General features: G+C 39.4%; 1 protein-coding gene across 5 annotated transcripts in view; it reads right to left on the reverse strand.

The window, feature by feature from the left end:
- NEK7 (NIMA related kinase 7) overlaps nt 1-25,343 on the reverse strand; it is a 61,909-nt gene that overhangs the window by 22,981 nt on the left and 13,585 nt on the right. For 4 of the 5 annotated variants that reach the window (XM_052666940.1, XM_052666941.1, XM_052666943.1 and 1 more), the window contains exons 3-6: nt 23,419-23,559; nt 14,031-14,093; nt 13,384-13,494; nt 5,557-5,610 (exon numbers count right to left, since the gene is read on the reverse strand). In XM_052666940.1, coding sequence (XP_052522900.1) covers nt 5,557-5,610; nt 13,384-13,494; nt 14,031-14,093; nt 23,419-23,559 — 369 coding nt within the window. The remainder of the gene's footprint in view (nt 1-5,556; nt 5,611-13,383; nt 13,495-14,030; nt 14,094-23,418; nt 23,560-25,343) is intronic. The other variant, XM_052666942.1, reaches the window with a different exon arrangement.

The following is a 25,343-nucleotide window of genomic DNA, read 5'->3' on the forward strand; positions in this document are numbered from 1 at the left end:
TAAAACTCAAGTACAAAAGCAATTTAAAAGGTTTACTGAAAGATTTTTCCCTCAGTATTAAAGCATCTTTCATCGGTCTACACATTTAGAATCAGTAAACACGTATAACCATAACTACCATCAGCAGAATGGAACTGCTGCTCCCCCAGCCCTCCACATTCAGGACCAGTTAATAACAGTATTTGTGTGGCATGCCACAATTCTCAATGCAGAATGAAATGCGACCAGAACAGCCCAGCACTGAGTAAGTGACCACAGAACAAAGGTCTGATATAAAGGGAGGTGCACAGAACCTCCTGAATGAAATACTTCCTCACACCAACTTCCATTTCTCTGTCTTCCAAACGGCAGAAAAATAATGGTGGCACACAATCACAGAAAGATCACATTAGAGCAAATGAGGTTATCTAGTGCCGAAATAGAAAGGCGTACCAATCATTTCTGAAAATTCCACTGCAATCCAACTCTTGTTCAAATATTTCCCATCCCGTATGAACCACCATCACCAGTAATTGGTAACAGTTCAACAGCCCACTAGAACTTACAGGAAGTGCAATTATGCTCTGCCACACACATCTTCAGATATAATGCTCAGCAACTGAAGTAATACAGACCTCCAAAAACGCCTACTGAAAACCTGCAATTCAGACAGCACTACCTCATGTAAGTTTGGTCATTGTAATTTCTGCAGCTAAAGGTGAGAAGATTGGTAAACTGTTGCTCGCTTTGTCATTTTTTCAACAGAATCTAACAGATTGTACGCAGACAAAGAAAATATACAAACAGCATTAGTTAACTTACACGGAAATAAAAACACTCACATGTACTTTAATAGCTTGTATACACACATGTCACAATCACACACACCCTAAGTTGATACGACAAACATTTATTACCCTGGGAAAATAAAAATATTTTCATATACAATGTTAAAGTGTGCCACTGAGAAGTTGACAGCCGCATCTGCACATTACGGAGACGGGCACGAGTACAAGAAAAGCGTTTCTAAAGTAGCTGTTGTAAAATGCATCAGTCGTACAAAGGATCACAACATTTCACCAAAGTGGTGCTAGTTACAGGGATTATTTCAAAATGCATTTTCATTTAAATGAGGCAAAGAATATAAATCACTTGTTTAAATATAATTTTCTCAGTCTTGGACTGAATCCAAACAAACCCTGTGTATCTGTTCTCCCCATTGTAGGATTTGCATATCAGAAGATTGTTTGATGTCAACAGGAAGATGGAGACCAGGTTTCTTTTCATTTACAAACACGTACACAATACATGTAAGTGTATGCACATGAAAGCAAAGTTCCTTGATTTAAAATGCATTCTGAAATTACCATAATTATTATAACTAGTTATTTCATTTTAACATTCTCATTTTATTTATTTATTTTAACTGAAACCTAAGTAAAAGCAGTGATGAAACACCAATCACAACATGACTGAAACGGAAAGATCTTCCATTATGGATTTCTCTATCTATGTACTTAAAAAAAAAAGAAAAAAAAATACACTGATGGCTTTCAGGACAAGCAGCTGTACTCAGCCACCAACTGTAATGCTGTAGCTGACTGTACACCAAATCACCTGCTTCCATTCCCACAGTGCTGATGTGCAGTAAGTTGTTAAGATGCAGTCTCATCCTACAAAAGAGCTTAAAATCCTGTACAATTGTAATATCTTCTCTTTCTGAAAGCACCAATAATAATTTGTTAGCCCTGTAGATTGAGTCTTTACCGATATAAGATACCAGCACTGCTGAACAAGAAGAAAAAGGCATTTTCACTTGCATATATTGAAAAATAAAATTGTGCCTTTAAGATAAGCTGACTGAACACTGGTGAAAAGACTCCTCTATGAAGAACATACATTTTACAAAACTAGCAACTGAAACACATTGTATAGCTCCAGGAAACAGAGCTGGGAAAAAGAATCTCACTGTTGCTTGGAAGTTCACCTTCTAACAAGGAACATAAATCAATGAAATATGTGGTCAAATTTAAATGTATTTACACCAAACAGCATAATGAAATTTACTGCATGTGCTATCTGTAATCTAAGTAAGATCCTTTGCTCTCCTTTATTTAGGAAACAGTATGAAATGATAAACAGTTCTAATAGTTCTGTGCTCGGCCATTCTGTATAGGGAAGTCAAAAATACAGAAGACACATCAGCAAAAGATCAACATCCTTCACTGCAGCTGAGCACAGCAGCACCACAGGCAGTTTACTATTAAAACTAGCTTACTGCCCAGTGCTGTCATTTCCTAAGTCTAAGGTCCAAATATGCAAATAAGTCTCAACTTTTCCCTTCTCAGCACACGCACTGCTGTTACCCGCCCAAATTTCACCTCAGTAGAAAACACCCTGCCTGACACAAAGCCTTCAAGAAGCGCTCTTACGTCGACAGTCTATAGGCTGTTCTGTGTCCTACCTAAGGTTCAGAGGGCAGCCCTGCTGCCTCTCCAACCACACCTTACAGGGTGTAGCACAAATTAAGTAAAAAAACACAACCTAAAACCTTTGAGGTGAAAGAACTTTCTCAATATAGCAGAGACAGCAAAAAAGAGAACCACTGGTGCACGTGCACCAAAACCCTGGGCTCTGCTGCAAGCATCTGTTTTACCTGGTCAATAGAGAACAAAGGCACACTCAGGCAGCAGACTGCCCTCCCAGTAAGAATTTCTCATCTCAAAAGCTATAGCCCATATCTATACGTTTGAGAACAGAATCACACGGAACTACTTACAAGGTTTCTCAGAACGTTTGTAGAGATAAACCCACAATTCAGTCATTTCATAAAACAGGATTTTTTTTTTCTGGTGATAGATTTATTACTCAAATACCTTAAAAGAGCTTTAATGTAGGCATTTACATCTGGAGATTCTTCAGTCACATTCCCATGCCACTCCACCCCACTTTCTCCCTTTTTTATTTCTTTATTTAAAAAAAAAAAAAAAAAAGTCTTACTGAGCAGTTTCATCATGGGAAAAATGGAACTCTCTAGGTTTTCCCTAACAAACTGCTAAAAGCAAAAAAAGGAATACTCCCAAATGTTTCCAGCTAAATATAGCTACCTTGCACATAAACAGCATATGCCATTCAGTTTCTCGGAGACAAAGAAAAAAATCAAGCAAAGCATAGAAGGGGAATAAAAGTTTAGAGTCAGTACAAAAGCATGGAAGTATATTACACTGAGTTTCTAAAGTTGATCCTATAAAGGTCATATTCCAAAAGCTAAAGTAACAGCAACTAGCAAACGGTCTTATCTAGGCTCAGTGAGGGCAGTTCAGAGAATGAATACTTACGAAAGTGTGCTCAACTATGCTTCGTTTTTGTAAGAAAATTAAGAATTTCCTGCAGATGAACAAAGACAAGTGAGAACAGATGACTTCAACATAAGTGCAGATTTCAGGTATGCTTCGATATCAGTAGCCATACTTCTGAAGAAGTATTCAGTTCTGATGTTAGTGTGTCAAAGAATTTTAAAGGTGTGATTTAGGTTGCTTCAGACCTCACTAAACAGGAGGGTTTAAGAACCCAATTAGACTGAATTAGAAAGCAAGAGGCTTGTGAACATGTCTTGTAAAAAGACAATAAACTGATCGTGTGAACAGTTTTCGTCAAGTCAGTGTTAAAAAGTGTTCTGCTCCTAAATTACGTGAAACTAGTCTTCAAGATCATTCACTGCTCTTCTGCTGGGCATGCTCTAGGCTAGAGTTCTTAGCAACTTCTGCTCGCGATTCCTCAAGATTCTCTTAAAGTGCAGAATCACCTAGGTTGGAAAAGACCTTCAAGATCATCACATCCAGCCACCAACCTGACTCAACAAGTGCCATCACTAAACCATGTGCTTTAGTATCACATCCACAGATCTCTTAAATACCTCCAGGAACGGCAACTCCACTGCTTTATTGGTGCTAATGCTTGAACATCTTCTCCATGAAGAATTTCTTTCTCACACCCAATCGAAGCCTCCCCTGTTGCAACTTGCGACTATTTTCTCGTACCCTGTCATTTGTCATTTGAGAAAAGGGACTAACACCCTTCTTGCTGCAACCTGCTGCCACATAGCTGTAGGCAATGATTAGGCCTCCCCTAGCCCCAGTTCTCTCAGCAGCTCCTAATCTTTGTTTTCTAGTCCCTTTGCCAGTTTCTGCAGTCATTTGTGCACTAGCACTCCGAGGAACTGAGTAATATGATTTAGTGGGCATGGTGGTGATAGGCTGATGGTTTAATTACATGATCTCAGTGGTCTTTTCCAATCTTAACTAGCCTATATTTTAGCATCTCAGTATCCTTCTTGTAGTGAGGGACCCAAACATGAACATCACATTCAAGGTGCAGTCCTCACCTGTGCCACACACAAGGGGACAATCACTTCCCTAGGCTTGCTGGCCCCACTAGTTCTGATGCAGGCCAGGATGTCATCGGCCTTTTTGGCCACCTGGGCACACTGTCAGCTCCTGTAGAACAGTGGAAGTGGCAGGCTGGGCAGCTGAGATAGGTAATTCCAGAAGTACGGGCAGCAGTCTCACTGTGTAAATACAACAGACAAATCAGAACTGGCTAGGGTAGCTGTGTCACAATAGAAGGGTGAAGATTGATTCAAACATCTACGTGCTTCTGAGAGACTCATGTTTCTAGAAAGGGAGTTTCTACCTCTGTTATTTTCTATTTAAAAGGTCATATGGTTCTAGCAGGAAAGCAGTGTTCCAAAAGCCACTTTCAGCTCTGTTCACCAGAATGCCAGACTAGACAGGTCCTTCCTCTAAAAGAAATAACAATATCAAACACGAAAACCCACACAATTGAGATAGAAACATCTTCTCAAACACATTCTTCTTTCAAACACAGCTAAAACGAGGACAAGAACTTAAAAAAAAAAAAAAAAAAAAAAAAAAAAAAAAAAAAACCACAAATCTAGCACAAAAAAAGCACGTGTCAAAATTCAGGTGTTTCCACTTCTACTGTATATTTTTATGCTAATCATCTATTAATTGGACTGCTAATATGATTCCTGATTAAATTCCCTTGTGAGTTTGGACAAAAACCACTACAAACCCACCTTTGTACTCATCCAATCCTTTCCAAGGATTCATTTCATGTTTCCTTATAGTCTATCTATAATCACTGTGCTCTACCTAATATTATTGCTCACGCAAACAAAAAAAACCCCAAGAAGCTGCAGCATTCAGAGATAAAGATCACCTACAATAAGCAGGTCTACTTGCAGAGCCACTAAAATAAATTTCCAGTACTGAATCACTTTCATAGTCTCTGCAGTTACTGCTGAGCAGGGCTTCTTGAAACACGTACCTACATGTTTAAATCCAGCAGTATTTGTTTACGTACATTTCTCCCCAGTAAAAACCCTTGGGAAAACTGTTACTGCACGAAGAAGTGAAATTTGTGTTTGAATCATTATCTCTACCTCCTAATAAAAAGCAGTGGCGTGACACAGTAAATACAAAGGTTTCTTTTTTTCTTCATTCTACTACAATTACAGCAGACAAGTCTGAAATCTTTCCATGCTCAGCAAGTTACCTGCACAGCACAAACACTGACACTGCAAGTTTTGCAAATGAACTCAGTGAAAACCTAAAAAAAAAAAAAAGTCTTAAAGTATTGCTCGCAGGGCATCTCAAACAGGAAGAACACTAAAATCTATTTAGTTATCACCTTTCAATTCTCCCTTCTCTCTTAAGAAAAGTCAGGGAGACATGCAATTCTGATAGATAGCAGTGGGCAAAGGCAGAGATGAAACATCCCTAGCACTTCTGCTCCAGTCAGACCTACCTGAACAGCTTCATGCCATTTGACACCAAGTTAACTTTTTATTGATGACTGACACCATCACACTCCTTGAGAAAACCACCAGCATACACAACAGCTTCAGACGTGTGCTGTGAAGGGGACTGTTGCTAAGACAGAACAGTGCTGGTAGGCTCACCAGTTTAGCAGAAAATCTGCCCAATTACTGTCCCAGTGCACACACTGACAGCAGCTCTCCCTGTGCAGCACACACTGCAGGTTACATGAAGGTGGCAAGCTGCTGCTCCCCTTCCTGCTAACTGAGCACCTGCCAGACCACCCCATAATACACACGCATGTGGAGCAGGAGCTTACCAGAAACAGACTTCCTACCTCAGCAGGGCTCTGCTTTTTTTTTTTTTCTTCTCTATATTTTAATAGTATTTTGAAAAACGAATGCACAGAAGTACAAAAAAAGAAAAACCAAAGAACTTTAACTCCACGTTAAAGAACATGGAGAAAATAATACATGAATATTTGAGGCTTTTCTCAATGACATAATTCCAGGAGAATGCTGATCTGTTCTCTACCACAAAACAAAAGCATGTGCTAAACAGAAATACTACAACCTGCAGTCACTTCTTAAAACTGTTGTTTGCCAATCTTAATAAATCAGTATGGTGAAAAAAAAGTACAGAAACGTGCAAAAAAGAACAACTTACAGAAATACTATGTCCAATTCATGATGTCAGGCATTTGGAAATAAACACACCACACAAAAAATTAAAGCCAACATACTTTCTCCCTCTCAAGAACATTTGCAGTTACCAGTTTTTGTGCTGTTTGGTTTTTAACCATTATTTCAGAAGACCATTTTCTTGTTCATTCACGATACTCAGTTCATAAGCAAGTTCAACATGTCTGCAGGCTTTATTTAGTGCATCATTCAAACTCTGTTGTTGAGAAAAAAAGCTTCCTGCTATACAACCTTGGTGCATCAAAGTAATACAACAAACTTTGTGAAAGTTATCTTCACATATGGCCTTAAAAATGATCGCAGAATCATAGAATGGCCTGCGTTGAAAAAGGAGTACGATGATCATCGAGTTCCAACCCCCCTGCTGTGTGCAGGGTCGCCAACCACCAGACCAGGCAGCCCAGAGCCACATCCAGCCTGGCCTGGAAGATGATAAAATGGTAGCATCTCTGTTTTACTGATTAGAATAGGAAGAAACGAATCAAGATCAAAAGTGTTAATTACTTTTAGCACCAATCTTAAGCACCTACTTTTTGACATACTTTACACAACCGCTCAACTTCAAAGCAGTTTCTGCTCAGATCAGATGGAGCTGTGAACATTCAGTACTTATACAAAACAAACCCCAATTCTACCTTGATTATCAGAAATACAGAACAAGCAATTACAGTTCCCATCACAAAAGCAGCTCAAGCAGTTTATACAATATCCCTTATGAACAGCAGCACCAGAGGCCACGAGAAAGAACTGCCTCTGGAAAGCACTCAACTGTATTCACCACAAAACTTCTGTTTTCCTTGAATTCCCTGACTTGGAAACTACCACTGTAGCACAGGAGGCCGCACACAGAACTCATTACAGCACACACTGCACACAACCACAGTTCTCTCTAACAGTAGCTGCATCTGTAACACTGAATAGTGGTGCATCAAGGAAAAGCTAAACCTGTAAATTGCTGGAGCATAAAATATAGGTCATATTGTTTTCTAGCTTTGATTATTTGATTTTGCAGATTCCATGATGCTTCCTTAGGTTATATGCAATGCCCTCGATTTAAAATAAAAACAAAAAACACAAAAACAACAAAAAAGCAGGCTCTTCATCACACAGCAGCTCACCAGAGTTGGCACTTTTACAGCCACAGCTAGTGTAGGAGCTGACCAAGCAACTCGCGCAGCAAGTATCACCCCTCAGCAGGGAACAGCTGGGCACCACCAGCAGACATTTACATTTGCCAGCAGTAGCAGAACAGCCACGCTCCTCACCTGAAGGCCCATTCTGCTCCCCAGGTGGTGGTGCAGAGCAGGCTCCTCATGCCCCCATTACATTTGGACTACCTGTAACCCCTGCACAACCTGCCACTTCTCCACATCCCTCTCAGATCTGTCTCTTCATTTCTATCTCTTCATCCCATTTTCTCTGCTGTACGCAATCACTGCCCATTCCCAGCCAGGCTCTCTGTCTGCTGACAGCTTGTTTGTATCCCCAGGGTCCTTGCCCAGCCTGTCCCACTCTCTGGAAACACGCTACTCCTTCACTCAGCTGACTGGGTTCAACTCCAGAGTCCCATTTCTCCCAGTACATCACTCTTACTCCCACTGACATACTCAACAGTATCTCCCTAATGCCTTGTGCCATCATAACTGCCCAGTCTGCCTTTTCCCAAGAACTGCTCACCAGCTGCTCCCAGTTCACTTGCCTTCCCCAGTCTCAGTCTTAGTTGCTCTCTCCACTTCAGGAGAATTTGGTTGCTTTCCCAACCAACTCTCCTCTCCACCTGGTCTTTTGCCTTTCCCACGTTCAGCTCAGATTACTTTATGTTAGAAAGAATAAGTACCCTCTGAGAAATAGTGCAGTTTTAGCCTGTCCAGAACATCTGGAAAAGAGCTATTTCTGGCAAAGCAATTTCATTTCAGTCACCCATGCTATAGGTTGAAGCATTCATTCACTCAGGTGGTACGCAATGCTGTCAGCACTAGGAGATGCAAGAGGTCTGTGCAGCTCTCCATGGAGGGACGTCACCACCTTGGCTGCTGTGACCCAGCATTTCTGCAAAGCACATACAAACTCTTCTGTAAGTATTGAATTCAGGTGAGTTTTCACGGCCATTGTGGTAAGAAAAATCCACTTCTCAAGTTTTACATCTGATTCAATTCACAAGGGGCTACAGCATTTCAGACAAAATGCTTACTAGATTTTAAAACAAATAAACATCACATCTGGGCAGAATCATGGATTTTTCCTTAGTCTTCAACTAAATCACACTTTCTGGAAACACAGTCAGCTGGCATGGAACATTTTGGTATGAACTTGTTTTTGATTTGTCAGAACGAAACATGTTCACACACAGCTGGGTGGGCAGCACAATGCTGCAGCTGGAGCACTGCCACCCAAACTACACTGAAAACAGCACTGTTGTCCCACCAGTCTGCCAAACACAGAGGCCAACCATCTCCTACAACTGCTGCAACTGCCAATCAATACTCTGTATAAACAAGCAACAGCCAACCCATCTAGTCAGTTAGTAGCTGACAGTCTCCTGAGACACTAGGTCGTGCCCTGGGCAGAGGTAACAGCTGATCTGCTTTGTTCTGACCCTGCATCACTTCCTTCCACAACTGCTATCCCAGCTTTACACTCCCCTAAATCCTCCAATTAGCACAGCAAAAGAGATTTATCACTTTTGCAATTAAGGAAAAAAAAAAAAAAAAAAAATCAACTTATCACTAGCATGTGCTATCAGCATTCCCCATCACCTCACCCATACAGCATTCATGGTTGCAGTCATGGGGATTTGCAGCAGCTTCACGTTAGCAACATCAGCACTCTGGGCTGACAGAGCTGTCCGTGACTGAAGCAGCAATTCTGCTCCTCTTGAAATGAAAGCTGGCCCATAATGCTGTAGAAGCAAAGTAACAGACCAGCTCTGCTCTGAATCGTACCAAAAAGCCTGAGGTACGCCCTTAACACTGCAAATATGCTCCAAAACAGTTCATTCCCGATATATTTAGGCATGGGGAGAGGTGGAAAGGTGTGCATCCCAGGAGAGAACCTGCCTGATGCAATTTCACATAGCAAAGACCAAAATAACCGGAACAGGTGAAACGTCAAAATGATAATCAGCAAGACAAATAAAAAAGTCTAAACACAGATGAAGCCACGGCAACTCCACAAGCAGCAATTCAGACGTGCTACCTATGACTGTCACTGTTTTGATTGTCCTATTAAATATATAAATGCACACACACACCTTTGGTCAAGGACAAAGAACACACTGCCTCCAACTACAGAAACCTGAGAAATCAGTATGGAGCTCATACTGTTGAAGAATTTTATTATGTTTTAAAATATTTGTTTATTTTATTTAGATAGCAATGTTTATTTTCTTTAAATGTTACGTGGAAAAAAATACAACTGAATAATGGGTGAAGTGCACGGGTGACATTCGGTAGAATTTCATTTCTTTCTTTTTCTTAAGAAAGCTGCCAATGTTTTCAGCTTTTTAGATGAAAGCTTTCATGCTTGTTCCCAAAACATGATTAACTTCCTGAAGATCAGAATGATATATTCAGTTACCAGTTCGCTTTTTTTTTTTCCTGGAGCACTAAGATTTTTTGCCAGGAAATAGCTAAAAATATCTACAAAAGGGAAGCAGAGCTGAAAGTTCTTTACTTAAATTCTAAATAAAATATCCTAATTATTCTTCAATATTGTTCAAGTGCTATCATTTTAGCATCATCAGCACAGACTTTGCTCCCCAGTTCCAGTTACGTTTTTCTTTATTTTCTACTGATATATTCTGATACTGATACATTCTGATATATTTCCTTGGCTAATGCCATTAGGTTCGTTTATTTTTTTTTAATGGTATTTTCCTTATCCAATATATAGCAGCTGTTTTTTTAGTGGTTTCAAATTTATTTTTTCTTAAGTCCACAGTTTTGCCACCACAAAACAACCCTGTCACTGTGCTGTGCAGTCACTAACAGAACAGGAGATCAAGCCCCAAAGCTGCCTTACAACTTATTTTATATCACAACAAGAGGTGATGTTACATGGTAATACCAGGACTGTGACTACCCTTAACTCTGGGAGCAGTGTTATCTTAAGATTGCCACACTCCCCAGTAGAGATCACAGGTACTGACAGTCAGTAGATTGCAAGGAAGTGGAAGCAGACACAGCAGTTACTAATTACTTACTTTTAAAATCTTCAGTGCAACGCTATCCAGCAGTCAATCTTACAGACACAGAAGATTGGGACTTCTTCCTCCTTTCACCCTGCCTACACAAGGCTTGCTCAGCTTAGAGCTGTGTAAGTTTCAGTGCAATACCAATGCTAAGACAAACAACTGTTTCCCAAACTGACAGGGTCTGATTTTCTTCCCGTGTTGCTAACATGACATGTTCAAGAATGTGGCCATTAAAAACTAAGATAAAAAAACTCTCACTTTTGGACATTCTACTTTTGAGAAGAGAGGCTGTACAGAAATGCATCTATGTGAAAATGAGAGCAGGGTAATAAAGCAAAGCTCTTACTGAATTCCTGGATTAAATCGGAGTGGGGGGAGGAGGTAGAGGGAGAAAAGCAAATGTTCTTGTGATGCTCCTTATTTCATGATGAGATTTGTAAATGCCAATGCAGAGGTGTTTTTTTCCCTCCTCCATACATCAAATTCTATGAATTCTATTAGAATCCATTATTGGTCCCCAGTATGAATGCATCAAGTGATTTTCCTCAGTTGTCTACTCAATGGGGACAAAGAGAGTATTATTTACAGGTAACAAGAGGGACAGTACAAAAGCTGGACTGGGAGGACTTAGTTCATTAAGGGAAGAACTAAAGAATTCATTAAGGTGCCCTGTGAGCCACCACAGCTTTGCAAGCATTCTCTGATGTGCCAATAATGTAATAACAAATACCCAAGTAAACCAGTTAAGTAGTTTTCCTCATGTTAACACTAGTTTCAGTGTCATTCAAGCCACGGTCATTTACAATTATAAAAAACATGTTCCACCCCTGTTTCTACAAATCACACAGCAGCCAAATACCCAAACATTCCTCTGGGGGTGCCTCTACATCCTCTTGCAAACTTAGAGCAGCAGTCTAGCAATACTGGAAACCGAAGCACAGCTTGCTTGCTTAATAACACATTTACTTTAGTAACATGACAGGCAGACATTATGCTAGAAAGTTTTCTACATCATTACCTATTATTTATTTCTCGGGCAATTTTTACAATATTTTGTTCAAAAGACATTGTAACTGAAGCCCCCACACTTACACTGATATCATCCAAACAGTCTACCAATTCATTTTCTCCATAAGCAATATGAAGACTGAGCGCATTGTGACACCTCATACATATTTAATAATTGCCTGATAGGTTGTCATTAACATCAAACAGCAATCTAAGTTTGCTACATTAAACATGATCCTTGTGTTAAGAGGACAATCACAAACTGCCTCCAAGATGGAGCCGGTACGAAATACCCACTGACTTGGACAAGGGGTAACGAGGCCAACTGCACCGGAGGAGACATTATTCACACACTGGATTTAAACAACAAAAAAAAAATAAAGTGAAGGGGGAGAAAAAGCTTCAATGGGTCATAAGACCAGACATGCCATAAGGCAATCTCTCATGGAATACTCATATTAATAACTGTTGTGTCAAAACTGAACATTCAAAAGACAGACAAACCTGCCTTTATGTTTTATGAAATGTAACCCCACAAAATTAATAATTCATGAGACAAAGAAAAATATCAGATTCGTATACATATGAATACATATATATATACATATAAACAGAATACTGTCAACCTGTTTAGAACCAAATTTTGACTGTCCCACTGTACAGCTATCAATCTAGAAGACAACACTCTTCCAGAGTTCACAGAAATCAGCATGTAAGTCATTAAGAAAGAAAATAACATTCTCCCTTCATGTAGGTTCTCAAGGAAACAGGAGAACACTGCCTTGTACCCAGATGTTGCTGAAAAAATAGTAACTGACTGCTGTTATTCGTTCCCAGTGTTACGCTGTGTTGACAACAATAATGTTGGTACACTTTCTTGTGTGTGCACCAAGGGAACACAGTAAAACTGAGACTCAAAGGAAAAAGGGTAGGGAAGGAGGGGAGATGATTTTCAGATGACAATCAGATAAAAAAAGCTGGTTAAAACTTAATGTAAGTTTCAGCACATGAAGTTCAAACAACTTGGATAAACATTCTCAATCAGCCAGTGCTTAAGTAGAACAGAATAAAGCACTTAACCCATAATCCACAGCCACTACACATGATTTCAAGCAAATCATGAAATACATTTTCAAAACATTCGTTAGCCTCAAGATAAGTATTTAAGAAGACCTAGAAAACGATGTGGCCATTTCCATTTCAATCATTATTTTATTTGCTGAAGTGATTGGCAGTCAGAGCTGAAGATAAAGAAGCAACTACTTACTCCTTTTGACACCAGCCTTTTCTGCTTTCACGGCCATTATGAAGTATAGAAAAATGCAACTGTGCCAGAAATCAGGAAAGGCATCAAAAGGTACTGCTCAGAAAGGTGGTGACAGTGCTTTTCTTAAGGTTTTTCCTCTCCCCAGCTATAAGTGAAGTCTAGTTACCTGCACTTACATTGTGAGCAGCAGTGTTAAAAAAAACATACTTCCAAGCAAATCAATATAGGGTATGCACAAAAAAAAAACCAAAGGTCAGAATAACACTCCACATTTCTCCGCATTTCCTGCTATTTTTACCACATTCAACCCAGCAATGATCAGACAAAGAACAACCAAAGAAGTTCAGTATTGGTAAATTTTAGTAATTAAAAAAAAAAAAAAAAGTTAATTCCTACCTTTATCATTCTTGAGAGATCCCCAGCATCAGCTAATTCCAACACTATGTTCAGTTCGTTGTCTTCAATGAATGATGCATAGTACTTAATTACATTTGGATGATTCAGTTGCTAAGAAAGCAGATTTATAACGCACATCTTAGTGCCATGTCTTATCTCTTATCTCAGAATCTAACATTCTGATTTAGGCAAAAAAAAAAAAAAAAAACACCTAAAATTTACTACAGTAAGACATTTGTGCTTATAAGAAGCATTGACAGATAGGCACTTTGCGAGAACATGCAAGACTGCAAGAACATTGTGGCCATTTTAGGTTGACGTCGCACTGAAAGAAAAACAACTTCTTTAATTGCATCTATGCAACAGCATGCTAAAGCCATGTGAAACAGTCATTTTTTAAAAATCACTATGCACAAAACACTTATCTAGAATATTGTAATTTTAGTAATGTCTACATGAAAAGTTACATCATTTTCTTGGATTCACTTCTCAATGTTAACTCTCAAAGCAATTAAAGATTCCTGAAGTGAGACTTATAAAAGCTCTACTAAGTAGCAGTGGACACTTTCAAATATATCTGTAGAAAAAAAAAAAATGTACTTCAATGATAGCTGCAATTTTTTATTATTTTAAAACAAATCTTTTACCTTTAGAAGATCTATTTCTTTGATGCAGTCAGCACGGGCTTTGGCATCCATTAAATCAAATATCTGTGCATAAGAGATGAGATAAATTCATTAACTGATTAAATAGGACAATGAGTGATTTTTTTCTTTTTCTTTTTTTTTTTTTTTTTGTTTTTTTAACTCGCAGCATCTGCACAGCAGCTCAAGTTACACGCTCCATACATGACAAAAGGTAATACTGTAATCAGAAATACTCCAAATGCTCTCTGCGCAGTTGTTAACATTGCACTCCCCAAGTACTGATTTGCTGCTCTACCAATTCTTGCAGCCCCATTGTAGGAAACAGGAACATTGAAAGTACAAGTTTCCTGCCAGCTTAGCTGCCACCTCTACTCATCTGTTCAAATACATGGAAATAATTCAGCACCTATCCTTCAAGTCAGTTCTAATCCAGATGTCAGCTTCCTCTCCCATACCTCCCACACTATTATCAGAAACTGATTCTTTCTAAGGTTGAGCTAGCCCTTCTTCCCTAGTCGCTTGCTACAGCCTTCTGTCTCCATTTTAAAGACAGCATACACTTCTGTTCCCTCAGGATCAAAACTTCACTGTCACCTCTGATTCCTTCTCTTCCATTTCTTGCCCTTCAGCAAAGGAAGAAGTGATTTGAGTTCTGTAATTTGTTTACTACAGCGCTTTTTTCTAAACCCTTATCCGTCACCTTGGCTCTTACAGCCTTTTACAGTTCAGCATCTCTGTTCTTCATTTTTTTCCCCGCCTCCCATCTGCTTCAAATCACTCTGCAATCAATCTCATCTTTACTGAACAGTAAATTATGAACAAAACTGAGCAAAAATTTAAATTAACTTAACTGTGCAAGAGGTAATTTTTTTCCTGGCCATTAAGAATCCTTATGCACATTCTAGTGCCTACATTTGACATAAACTCCTTCTATCTTCACACCTGAAAACTTCCATGTACACAATCACAACTAATCCCAGATACAAAGAAAGAGACTAACAGTCCTTTGAGTACACAACACCCACACAAAAGCCCTACTGAAATGCCAAATCTGGAGATGGAAAAGAAGAAACGGGAGAGAAGGAAAGAAAACTACCAAGTGAGAAAGCAAATAAAAAAAATCTCACAACTACTTGTATACTGACACCAGGACAGTGGGTAATAAACATACTGAGCTGCATGTAACAAGAGCTCCTCCTCAAGCAGGAGGTTCTGGAGGCCATAACAGAAACAGCAGTGTAAGTCACAAGAAAGCAATGCTAACACTAAGAAATAAAGCAACTTCAGATGTAACAGGAAAGAGTACTGTATATGAAGCTATAGGTACAAGTATCAGAAGATAAACAACACATGGAAAAGACAGCAGAGTTTACTTATTAAGGTCAGGATCACATCTAGCCAAAGAGATGAAATCGTCTGCATCTGCTATAGATTGCAACTCTGAATAAAAAAACATCACCTTTTAATCATTTTGAAATATGCCAACAATCCTACCATTTGCTACAGTCGTGAAGGACTGTAATAACTTTCCTAGGAAGCTTGTAAATACTAGAGAAACATGTGACCCTCTAGTGACCCTCATTAACAGTGGGTCACTGGGAAGGCATGAGATCATAAATGGCTTTCCCAGCAAACTAAAAGACTAGCGAAAGGAAAAATGCACACATCTCTCCTCAAAACAATCCATTAAAGCATACTGGGTAGCAGGGGATGTAAAAGAGGATCAGTACAGGTGCATGTCTTGAAGTTCCACATGGAGCACTGGAACAGGCTGCCAAGGGCGGTTGTGGAGTCTCCTTCTCTGGAGATATTCAAGACTTGCCTGGACGCCTACCTCTGCGACCTGGTTTAGGGAATCTACTTTGGCACGGGGATTGGTCTCGATGATCTCCAGAGGTCCCTTCCAACCCCTACAATTCTGTGATTCTGTTGGCTAAGTTCTAGATACTGAGTTAAGAACATATCTTAAGAACGATGGAGGGATCCAGATGTGGGCATAGAGAACTCCAACACACTGGGGAGCCCTAATCAAAGCTGCAAACAGAATTTGGGACTGAAAACTGTACACAAGATCTACTCATAATGCTTAGAGGAATTATTCAAAGCACAATTTCAAAATTGAAAACCCAAAGATTGTCACTGTGTGAAGAAAGAAAAAAGGTAGTCTGCATCCACTAATGACTCTCTCAAGAAAACTCAATTCCTCACTCAATTCCTTATCTGACATTTCTGCTCCTTTTACCAAGAGCGTGCTTCATAAACTCTTTTCAGGGTGCAGAGTATTTCTAAGCAATTAAGCATCAATACTCTCTACTAAGTTTGCTTTGGAAACACACACTTCAATTTACTGTTCATGAATGTAGGATAACCAGCTCTATGCCAAACCTCTGCATGTTGCTATTCAACATTCCAAGCCCAGACATAACCCCAAAGGACTATAAGAATCACCTTCTAGAAATGCAGAAATCCGATTGCAAAGATATTAACTTCCTCCAATGAAAAGACTAAGAACAAAAACTAAGCAAACAAACAAACAAAAAAACAACCACCACGAGCCAGGTTAGCTCAAGAGAAGCTGCATGTGAGCACAACAAAAACCCTCTGCACTTCAACATCAGAAGGTAATTCAGCACTGAAGAACATCTCACGCCAGAAAACAGAAGCCCCAGTGAAAGAGGTTAAAAGCTTCAGAACATCCTTTCAAGCACAAGTCAAAACTAACATGAGGCACCTGGTAGGAATCAGAGCACCTGTTCTACAGGAATTGCAGGAGACAAGATTACAACACAGGTATCACTTCTCTCAGCTCTAACTTATTTTCTCTCTTTTAGCTATAGCAGCACACACCCAGCAGGCAAGTGACTGGTCTTCCCTGTACCTGCACTGTTACAGCTAGGTGACAGATTTGCACAACAAAGATCTAACAAAATTAAAGTGATTAATCTTTGGGACCATCAAAAAGCATTAATGACAGGCAGCCTGGAAGCATCCAGCACAGTGCAGTGGAGACGTGCTGAGGAGGAAAGAGCTGTCAGCCATCCTCCTCCTCCCAGCAAGGAGCTCTGGGCACTTGTGGTGGAAGTCTTTGAGGAGGTTTGCACAGGACTGCTGGGAGCCAGCAGTAACTACTGTAGTAATTACGCAGTGCTCACGCATGCAGTCTAGCTGGTCAGTAATAAATCCTGCTGCATCCTGATTAGATTATCAGGGCACTTGTTAGGCTAACAATAAATACTAGCTCTTAACTTCACTGACAACATCAGCATTAGCATAACTAAGGCTATAGGTGCGTTCTCACTAGTTTGTACAAACGGCACAAAGTGTAACCACAATGGTAGCTGGAATTTGTATTATTTTACCCTCATTTTCATTTTCAAGGACTATGGTAAGATTAACATTTCTACAAAGTAACTAACTGTTTGCTGTGGAAAACCTATTAAATACAACTTCTGCATATCAATATTTTTCCAATGCATCAGTTTTCACAGAGCATCATCAAAATGTCATTATGACAAGGGCTGTACCCTATTTAGCAATTCCTGAAAGCACTTCAGCAAACAGAGCTGGAGCAACGCGAGAGGACCTCTTCAAGCCCTCACCAAAACTGTTCCTTCCACATTCTAGAAGCATCAGCAGTACGGGCTGTCAGGAGATCCCAGTACTTACAGAACCACTCGTGATCTATTTTAAGGCACAGAACACAAACTGTTCCCTAGGCAGATGTGTAAACTAAACAAGGCGACTGCAATACGTGCAATCAGCTTCCTGAGTCCACTTCTTGCATGCAGGCTGACATACGCACCTACTGCTGCTCAAAGCTCTGTGCAAGGAGAAGGTTTCACAACTGCCACAAGAGAAAACATCAAGCCTTAGCTTCTAAGTGCAGACTGTATTTGCTCGATTACCAACTACCAATTTAACTCAACTTCTCAAGTAAAAATGAATGTGTCAGTGTCAATTTCAAATAGCACCACTTTCAAAACACGCTAAGATGGGAGCCTACTTCACTCCCCTGCTCTAGAAGAGGAATGCTTGCTCCTCCATCACTTCTGCAAGAAATCCTCTCCAGTACTAAGAAATGAATTTTTAGCCTCACTGTTTAAATGACTACTTAACCCATTTGTATCAAGTTTGATTTAAAATAGAAATACTTTAAAAGTATTTCTAAAGCAAAACACAAACATATCTGCTGCAACATAAACCTACAGACAAACAAGCAAAATAAAGACTCAAATGCACATAAATATTAAGAGAGAATACTGAACAGCAACAACGAGCATTACAGTATTTTGCCACTGCTGTGCTGAGACAATAGTGCTCCATAAAGTGTGAAATTACAAGTGCTTTCCTAAGATTAATTATCTCTAATTCAGGCCTGGAGTAGCAATCCACTGACAACCACAATGAATAATGAATGTTAGGCGCTGGATAAAAGGATGCATTGTTTACACCTCTAACATAGAGGTCTCCGATTTTTGAATGAAAGGGAAGAGAAGCCTAGGCAGAAACGTGAGGAATCTGCAATTCTGTTGAAACTCAGTTTCAGCAGATATTCTGAGTAGCTAAAGTTTATTTTTAAAAATACCACATTGAGCAAATATAACCTTACAGTCACTGCCCAGACACTTACATTCTTAAAATATACTATTTTAAGCAGTTTGTATTTAAGTTCATGCTAGTTTCACAGTTCACATCCCCATACAGCAAAACCAACTGTTCATCCACAGACCTGCCTGTATCGTAATGTACTGACCAATCACCAAGAGAACTGATATGCCATTCTAAGGACAGAGACTTAGTCAAACAGCAAAGAAACGGGGAGACTAGCAAAGGTTTACAGACACACAGACCCTTCCAATAGGGCTGAAATAGCTGGAGCATCTTACTAAGACCAATACCACTGAGAAGGATTGCCAAAAAAGTTAGTCCAGCCTAACACCCTTGAAGGAAAAGGTGGTATGTCAAGCAGTAGGGAAATCTAAGTGGAAAAGGTAACCATTTTAACTGATCAAGATCTTATCCTGTGGGACAAAGACTGCGTTTATAATGTGCCATAGAACCCATCATCTCCTCGCTGACTCCCATTTTTGGCATTCTGTAGCATTCTAAAATTTCATTTCCAGCCTTGGCTCTTGAGTATTTTTTGTAGGCTCCTGGCTAGAATGAAGACAAAAAGATCAGAGATAAAGCAAGTATAACTGTAGAACATCGCCTGTAGAACATCATCAGTAAATCACTGATAGCTGAGTAGGTTTTGTCCTTCAAGAACGAGATTTCTTCCAGAACCTAGCAGTTGCTTCCTTCCCTAAGGGACAGCTGGAGTTCTTACTGCCCACAATGTAGCTGTGATGATTCTTTGGTCAGGATTATTTACAGTAGTAGTAAACACATGCTGCTTCCCCATCAGGCTTGGCCTGTTCAGTCCACTTCAAACATCAGGCTGGAAAGTTACCAAGAAGCTCTTCAAATTTAGACTGTTGCATTCAAAACCTTCCATGTGGCTGATCTTCACCAATTTCTGTTTGGTTCAAAGTATTACTTCAACATTAAAGAAAGTGAAGCAATAAAGATTTGTCTTGTAATTCTAGTTTTACTTTGGTAATACTTCAACAGCATCTCAAAAACAGGGATCCATTGAAAAAGACAGAACCAGAATACTATATAAACCATCTCCTAATTACGAAGAGGCCAAGAACACACCAAGAAATGAAACAAAAAACAGTACAACCAGAAGAAAACACAACATTTTGTTGTTTTTTTAAGTTAATAGAAAGCAATTGCAAGTTCAACAGTTTTCACACTGCTACAGAATCAGCTGAAAACCAAACCAAGAATACTATTACTGCGTAGCATCTGGACTCAGAAGCAACAACGAATTCAGTGAGAGTGGTTTCTGTCACCATCTGCTTGTCCTTTCTCCCACAGCACGTTACCACCGCATGCTTCTGCACACACAGAGTTCTACGAATATCCGTTTCATAGATTAACATTTATATAACATTAATATAACATTTATCAACATTGTGCATACTGCAGCCAAATAAAATTTTAATAGCAGAAAATAAACATTCTTGTTGGAAAGCTTCATTAAAAATAAATAAATAATAATCAAAATTGGCAGTCTTATTGGAACAAATAGCATCCTGAGATCCAGTAACTCTAAGGCTAAGTGTAAGGTAGAGCAGAGCTTGTGGGCAAAGACAAACAGAGAACCACAGAAAGGGATTAACTATAGACTCAGCCTTGCCAGGAAAATGAAGCAGAGTTGGAGGTGCAAGACTTGCAAAAGTCAGAAATGCAGGCACGCAGTACTTAAGATGTGAGATGAAAAAGGAAGAAGAATGGGAAAAGTAGAAGAAAGCCCAGATCTCCATCTGGTTTTTGTTTGTTTGCTTTTCTAAACACAAAGTTAAAGGATTTAAGAGATATTGTCTCAATGGGGGAAAGTGGAAAAACCAAGCACAGGTCTAAAATACAGAGAAACAGAGTATGTCTCTCCTGATGAAAATAAGTTCTACTTTTCCCACTTGGTCTATACTAAGCTCTCATTAATGAAACACCAAACAAAGTGGTGTTTTAATTTTAAACAAGTGACTGAAATTTAAAGCATCATCATCATAGAGTAGACTGAGAGGAAATCCTCTAAAAAGCAATCACTTCTCACTAGAACTTCTATTAAAAACACATTTCATAACGAATTGACAGCGATTACCTAAAATAGCATTTCTAGGAAAATCTTAAGGAAAGCCACAAAAGCAGAGTAACAAGTTGGTCTCCTGTCCAAATAGAACCCCTTTAGATACCAACTACACAAGCCAACACAGCCATGCCAAACGATCAGTGACACATCTGACCTATCACCAAACATTTGAACTGCTGGTAACAATTCAAGATACGGTTAATATTTATTTTGCTTCCCCCTACAGGATACCCAAATCACACCTTCCATTCAAATAACTGTCTTCTACATGGAACCAGCCCTCATATGGAAAGTGATTTTACAGATCACATGGCATCAGCCCTCCTGATGTGCACTATTCAGGAACATTCACAGGATGCAGTTTGAAGGAAGCACAGTTTACATTGGATGCTTATAACTCTAGGATGAAGCCCTTGGAAAGAGCTGCAACACTTGACTCATTCCTTACTAGCCACCAATTCTACTTTTAGATATTTATTAGATGGTTTCTATAGCAGAGAAGCTACAAAGGTTGCGCTGAAAGTAATGCCTTCTGTTCTATTGTGTTGGCCCATGCAGTAAGAGGCAGCTAGTGGTGGGATTGCAATAGAGGCCAAACCTTCCCACCAATACTGTTCACTTTCATTGCCATGTGACAGAAGGCAGCAGATGGAACGTCTCACAATGGTGTCTGACATGGAAGTGCATATGAAACAGAGGTCTGTCACCAAATTCCTCCACATGGGAAAAACTGCACCCATTGATGTTGACCATTTCACAGAGACCAAACAGTGGATGCAGCAAAGTGAGGTGGTGGATGGTGTGCTTCAGAAGCAGGGCATAGCATGCATGCTGTTGATCATCACCAGTGAAAACACACAGGTTGTGGTGGGGACCGTATTGAAAGGAATGTTTTGTAGCTGAGAATTAGCTCTATCAAGTAGTATAAGTGTGCTCTCTCTCATCATTTCCATGTAAACTGATAGCAGGCATTACTTTCAGAGCAATCTACATAGTTCAGTCATCACCTAGGTAAGGACAGCACGATGTCTTCTTCATAGACAATTATTTATTTTTTTTCTGACATGAAAATTCAGCTTTATGCACTAACTTGAAATATCATTAATAGTACACACTATAATGTCTCTGTATTCTTAATGCAAACATTGTTATAAAAATTTCATAGTTAACAGTGAAAGGCTAGATTTTATGACTGTCTTCAAGCACCATGGCATTCACATCCTCCTTAATTGACATGCTTTTCAAGTCACATTTGACCTTTTCGGTTTCTCATGCACTGAAAATGAAGGAAGAATTAGCCTAATGTTTTAAGACTGTTGATCAAAGTTCTTAGAATATATTTCAGCTTTTGAAGTGGTATATATCTGGCAGTTTTCCCAGAAGGGGGAACCAAGCCTTTTTTTTTCCCCCCCTCTAAATGACCGCCCATTCTCACCCTGCGTCACAGTTCTGCAAAGCAGAAGAAATCATGGGAATGGAACAGAGAGTCAAGATATGGCAGGGAAATTTACAGCATACGCAACAGCACAGCAAAATAAAAATTATTACATTCCAAAAAGCACTAGAAAATGGTCTCTGAAACCTGACACACGTTGTTTGGCAATAAATTAATGTAACTAAATGTCCTTTGGGACCGATCGCAACCCTCCCTCAAGTAATAAGCTTGATATCTCTCAAGAGATCAGTACTGCAATGACAATTTAAGTTTCAATTTCAGAATTACACAAATTGCCAATGAATTTTTAAAGAAAACCCAGTAGAGTATTTTTAAGGGGAACAGTTTCAGAATAAAGATCAATAAGCCACTCCAAACAAAACACATTAGAAATAATACTTAACCCTCAGATCAAGCAATCTTTCATTTGCACGACAATAAAAAAGCAAGACTTTTTCCACTTAAATCATCACATAAAGTTGTTACTTTTTAAAAAAAAATAACTATCCACCAAGAACAAACTATCAGCCCTCCTAGTGCCTTATGCTAAGACTTACATGTTCATCATGTTTCCTGACATCAGTAACTTTATCAGTTTGCTGCTCTTCCGTCCTTTCCAACAGAACTGCTGTTGCACTACTATTTAAGCATTTAATCATGGAAACATTTGGGCCCTTAAGAACACAAAAATTCTGACCAATGTAATTCACTCAATTCCAATGTGCAGTTGCATTTATTTATTAACTACAGTCCTGAACATCGATGTATTATTCATGAAAAGATTAATTTGAACTCAGCTGTGTCCTGCAGTCTGAAGGAAGCACTGAGCTATGTCTTGAAGCACAGTTTCCGGTTCATTTATGTTCTATGCAATACTCAAGTCTTTTGAAACAAGAATTCATTTCAATTATGACAAGGTTGACTACGTATACACCTTGTTTGATTTAAGCACTTTTGGAGCATGATTGCTACCTGAAAATGACTTTCAAACAGCACCAGCTCTCAGCAACACTGAATCACGTTTTCAGTCTGTATAGTTCTGTATTGAGTCTTGTCATAAAATTTGAAAGCTCTTGATTTCTTATCTAGATTCTTCTAGATTCTTCTAGTATCTAGAAGTTAAGCATTTAGAAATTCATTAACGTCACAACCAAACAACGTACGCCTTTCAAATTTAACTGTATACTTTTGAGTACCTATAAATCACTGCTAGGCTTATACTTGACGTGTACTAAAAGTAAAGCAATCCTTACCTGAACCTTCTTCAGTGCTACCGGTACCCCATCCAACAGGCAGGTTGCTCTGTAAACTTCACTGAACTGGCCACGGCCAATCTTTTTCTCTATTCGGAAATTGGCAAGTGTATTATAGCCCATATCAGGTCGCAAGGCTTTCTAGAACAAACATTACAAAGAAGTTAGCATCACTTGCAGAAACAGATACCAGCTACACAGAGATCCCAATCCTCAAAAACACACAGTTCTAAGTGTTGTATTTAATTCAATAAGACAGGGGGGTTGGAGATTCATGATCCTTGAGGTCCCTTCCAACCCTGGCCATTCTGTGATTCTGTAATCACAGAAGGTGTAAAGAGCTGTTTGAAAATATACAGTTTGAATAATTAAATTTGCTTTATTCTATTATATTAGAACCTAAACTGTTCAAAGTAATAATACATTCTATGATACGTTCTTTCTAATGAAAGCATTCATTACTATTTTCTTTGACGAGAATTTAAAAGTGTTGCAATATATTTAAACAGGTAATAGAAGCAATAAGGGATCAGTTTGCATAACAGGATACTTATGCAGACACTTACGTAACTACACAATATGTTTTCATAGATACTTCTGTTGCTCCAGAAGTCAAAATATTAGGGCTCCTGTTTTGACAAAAGTGGTGTAGCATAACTGCACAAATGCACTCTACAACAAAAGACCTAGCTTAATGAGATATTTGTAGTGCTTTTAGGGAAAACATTGAAAGTTGCACACTGCTAAGATTTAAAATTCTCTACATAGAGCTGTAAGCTAGTGTTAAAACAGGCTTTATTTCAAAAGTATTGTGCACCTCCCATTTGAATCGGGAGTCGCAGCCTCTGTCTGCACAGTAACTTGACAAATATTAGCGTGAACCACTAAGGCAGTGTGACAACCGCATGCTGAGAGCAAAGTCTCACTAATGTGTTTTGGCATGCAGGTTTGTAATCACACATTTACATATGCAATGACCTACATTTGCATGTCAGATCACACACTGTCTTGCTTTATTAAGACCGGGCACCTCCCTGTGCTTGGCGGCCAGAGTGGCGAGAGAGGGCCAGAGGGCCGTGTTTTTTGGCAGTTGAGGGATGAACTGCCACCAAGGATTAGGCTGATATGGCCTGAGCATTAGACACTTCATTAGAGGTAATCTGTTTAACAGTGGGCAGTGTATGTAAACTTCACAGCCCATTTGCGGCACCTTTTCCCCCCCATGGCCTTTCTTCAAAGGGCAGCGTGGCTGAGTGACAGCTTGTCTCATCTGCTCCCTTGTCCTGTCATACAATTTAGATGTGGAGAGCTGACATGAGAAGCAACATAGCTGCACATCTCCAACCACCACTGGGTCTCGCCTGTCCGCAGTGCAATTTGTAGAGAAATGAGCCTGTGCAGGAGGAAGACTTCTTTCAGTCTGAGACCATAACAGAGCAGATTATGCACACTTCACTAATGATCACATTACACTTTATTCACTGAGTAAATCTGGGGACGCTTGGAATATCTCAACTCCCGTGCAAGAGATAATCTGTCTTACAACATCAAAATAATCTATGAGTCGCTTCCTCATCTCCAGTTTGTTTTCTAAACTTAAGCCAATCAGTGTACTAAAACTGCAAGAATATTTTCTTCTGTTTTGAGTACTCTTCAGTACATTTAATTTCTCAGCTATAATCTTGAGCATGGAAATAGCAGCAAGTAGGGAGAATATCAGTTTAAAATTTTCTGCAAGAAAGAATTAAGCGAAACAGGGTTATACACTAATTACTCAAGGCCCCGAGAGCTCATTTGTAGGACAAATAATTGAAGACAACCTTAAGCAGAGACTTTAGCACTCAGACCTGTTTCAGCCTCAGAAAAGCACCAGCACACACTTTTGCCAACAAGGCAAAGCGTACCTGGGTAAAGGCCGCGATAAC

This window comes from Tympanuchus pallidicinctus, unplaced genomic scaffold (genome assembly GCF_026119805.1).
Source record: "Tympanuchus pallidicinctus isolate F22 unplaced genomic scaffold, pur_lepc_1.0 scaffold7, whole genome shotgun sequence".
NCBI lineage: Eukaryota > Metazoa > Chordata > Aves > Galliformes > Phasianidae > Tympanuchus > Tympanuchus pallidicinctus.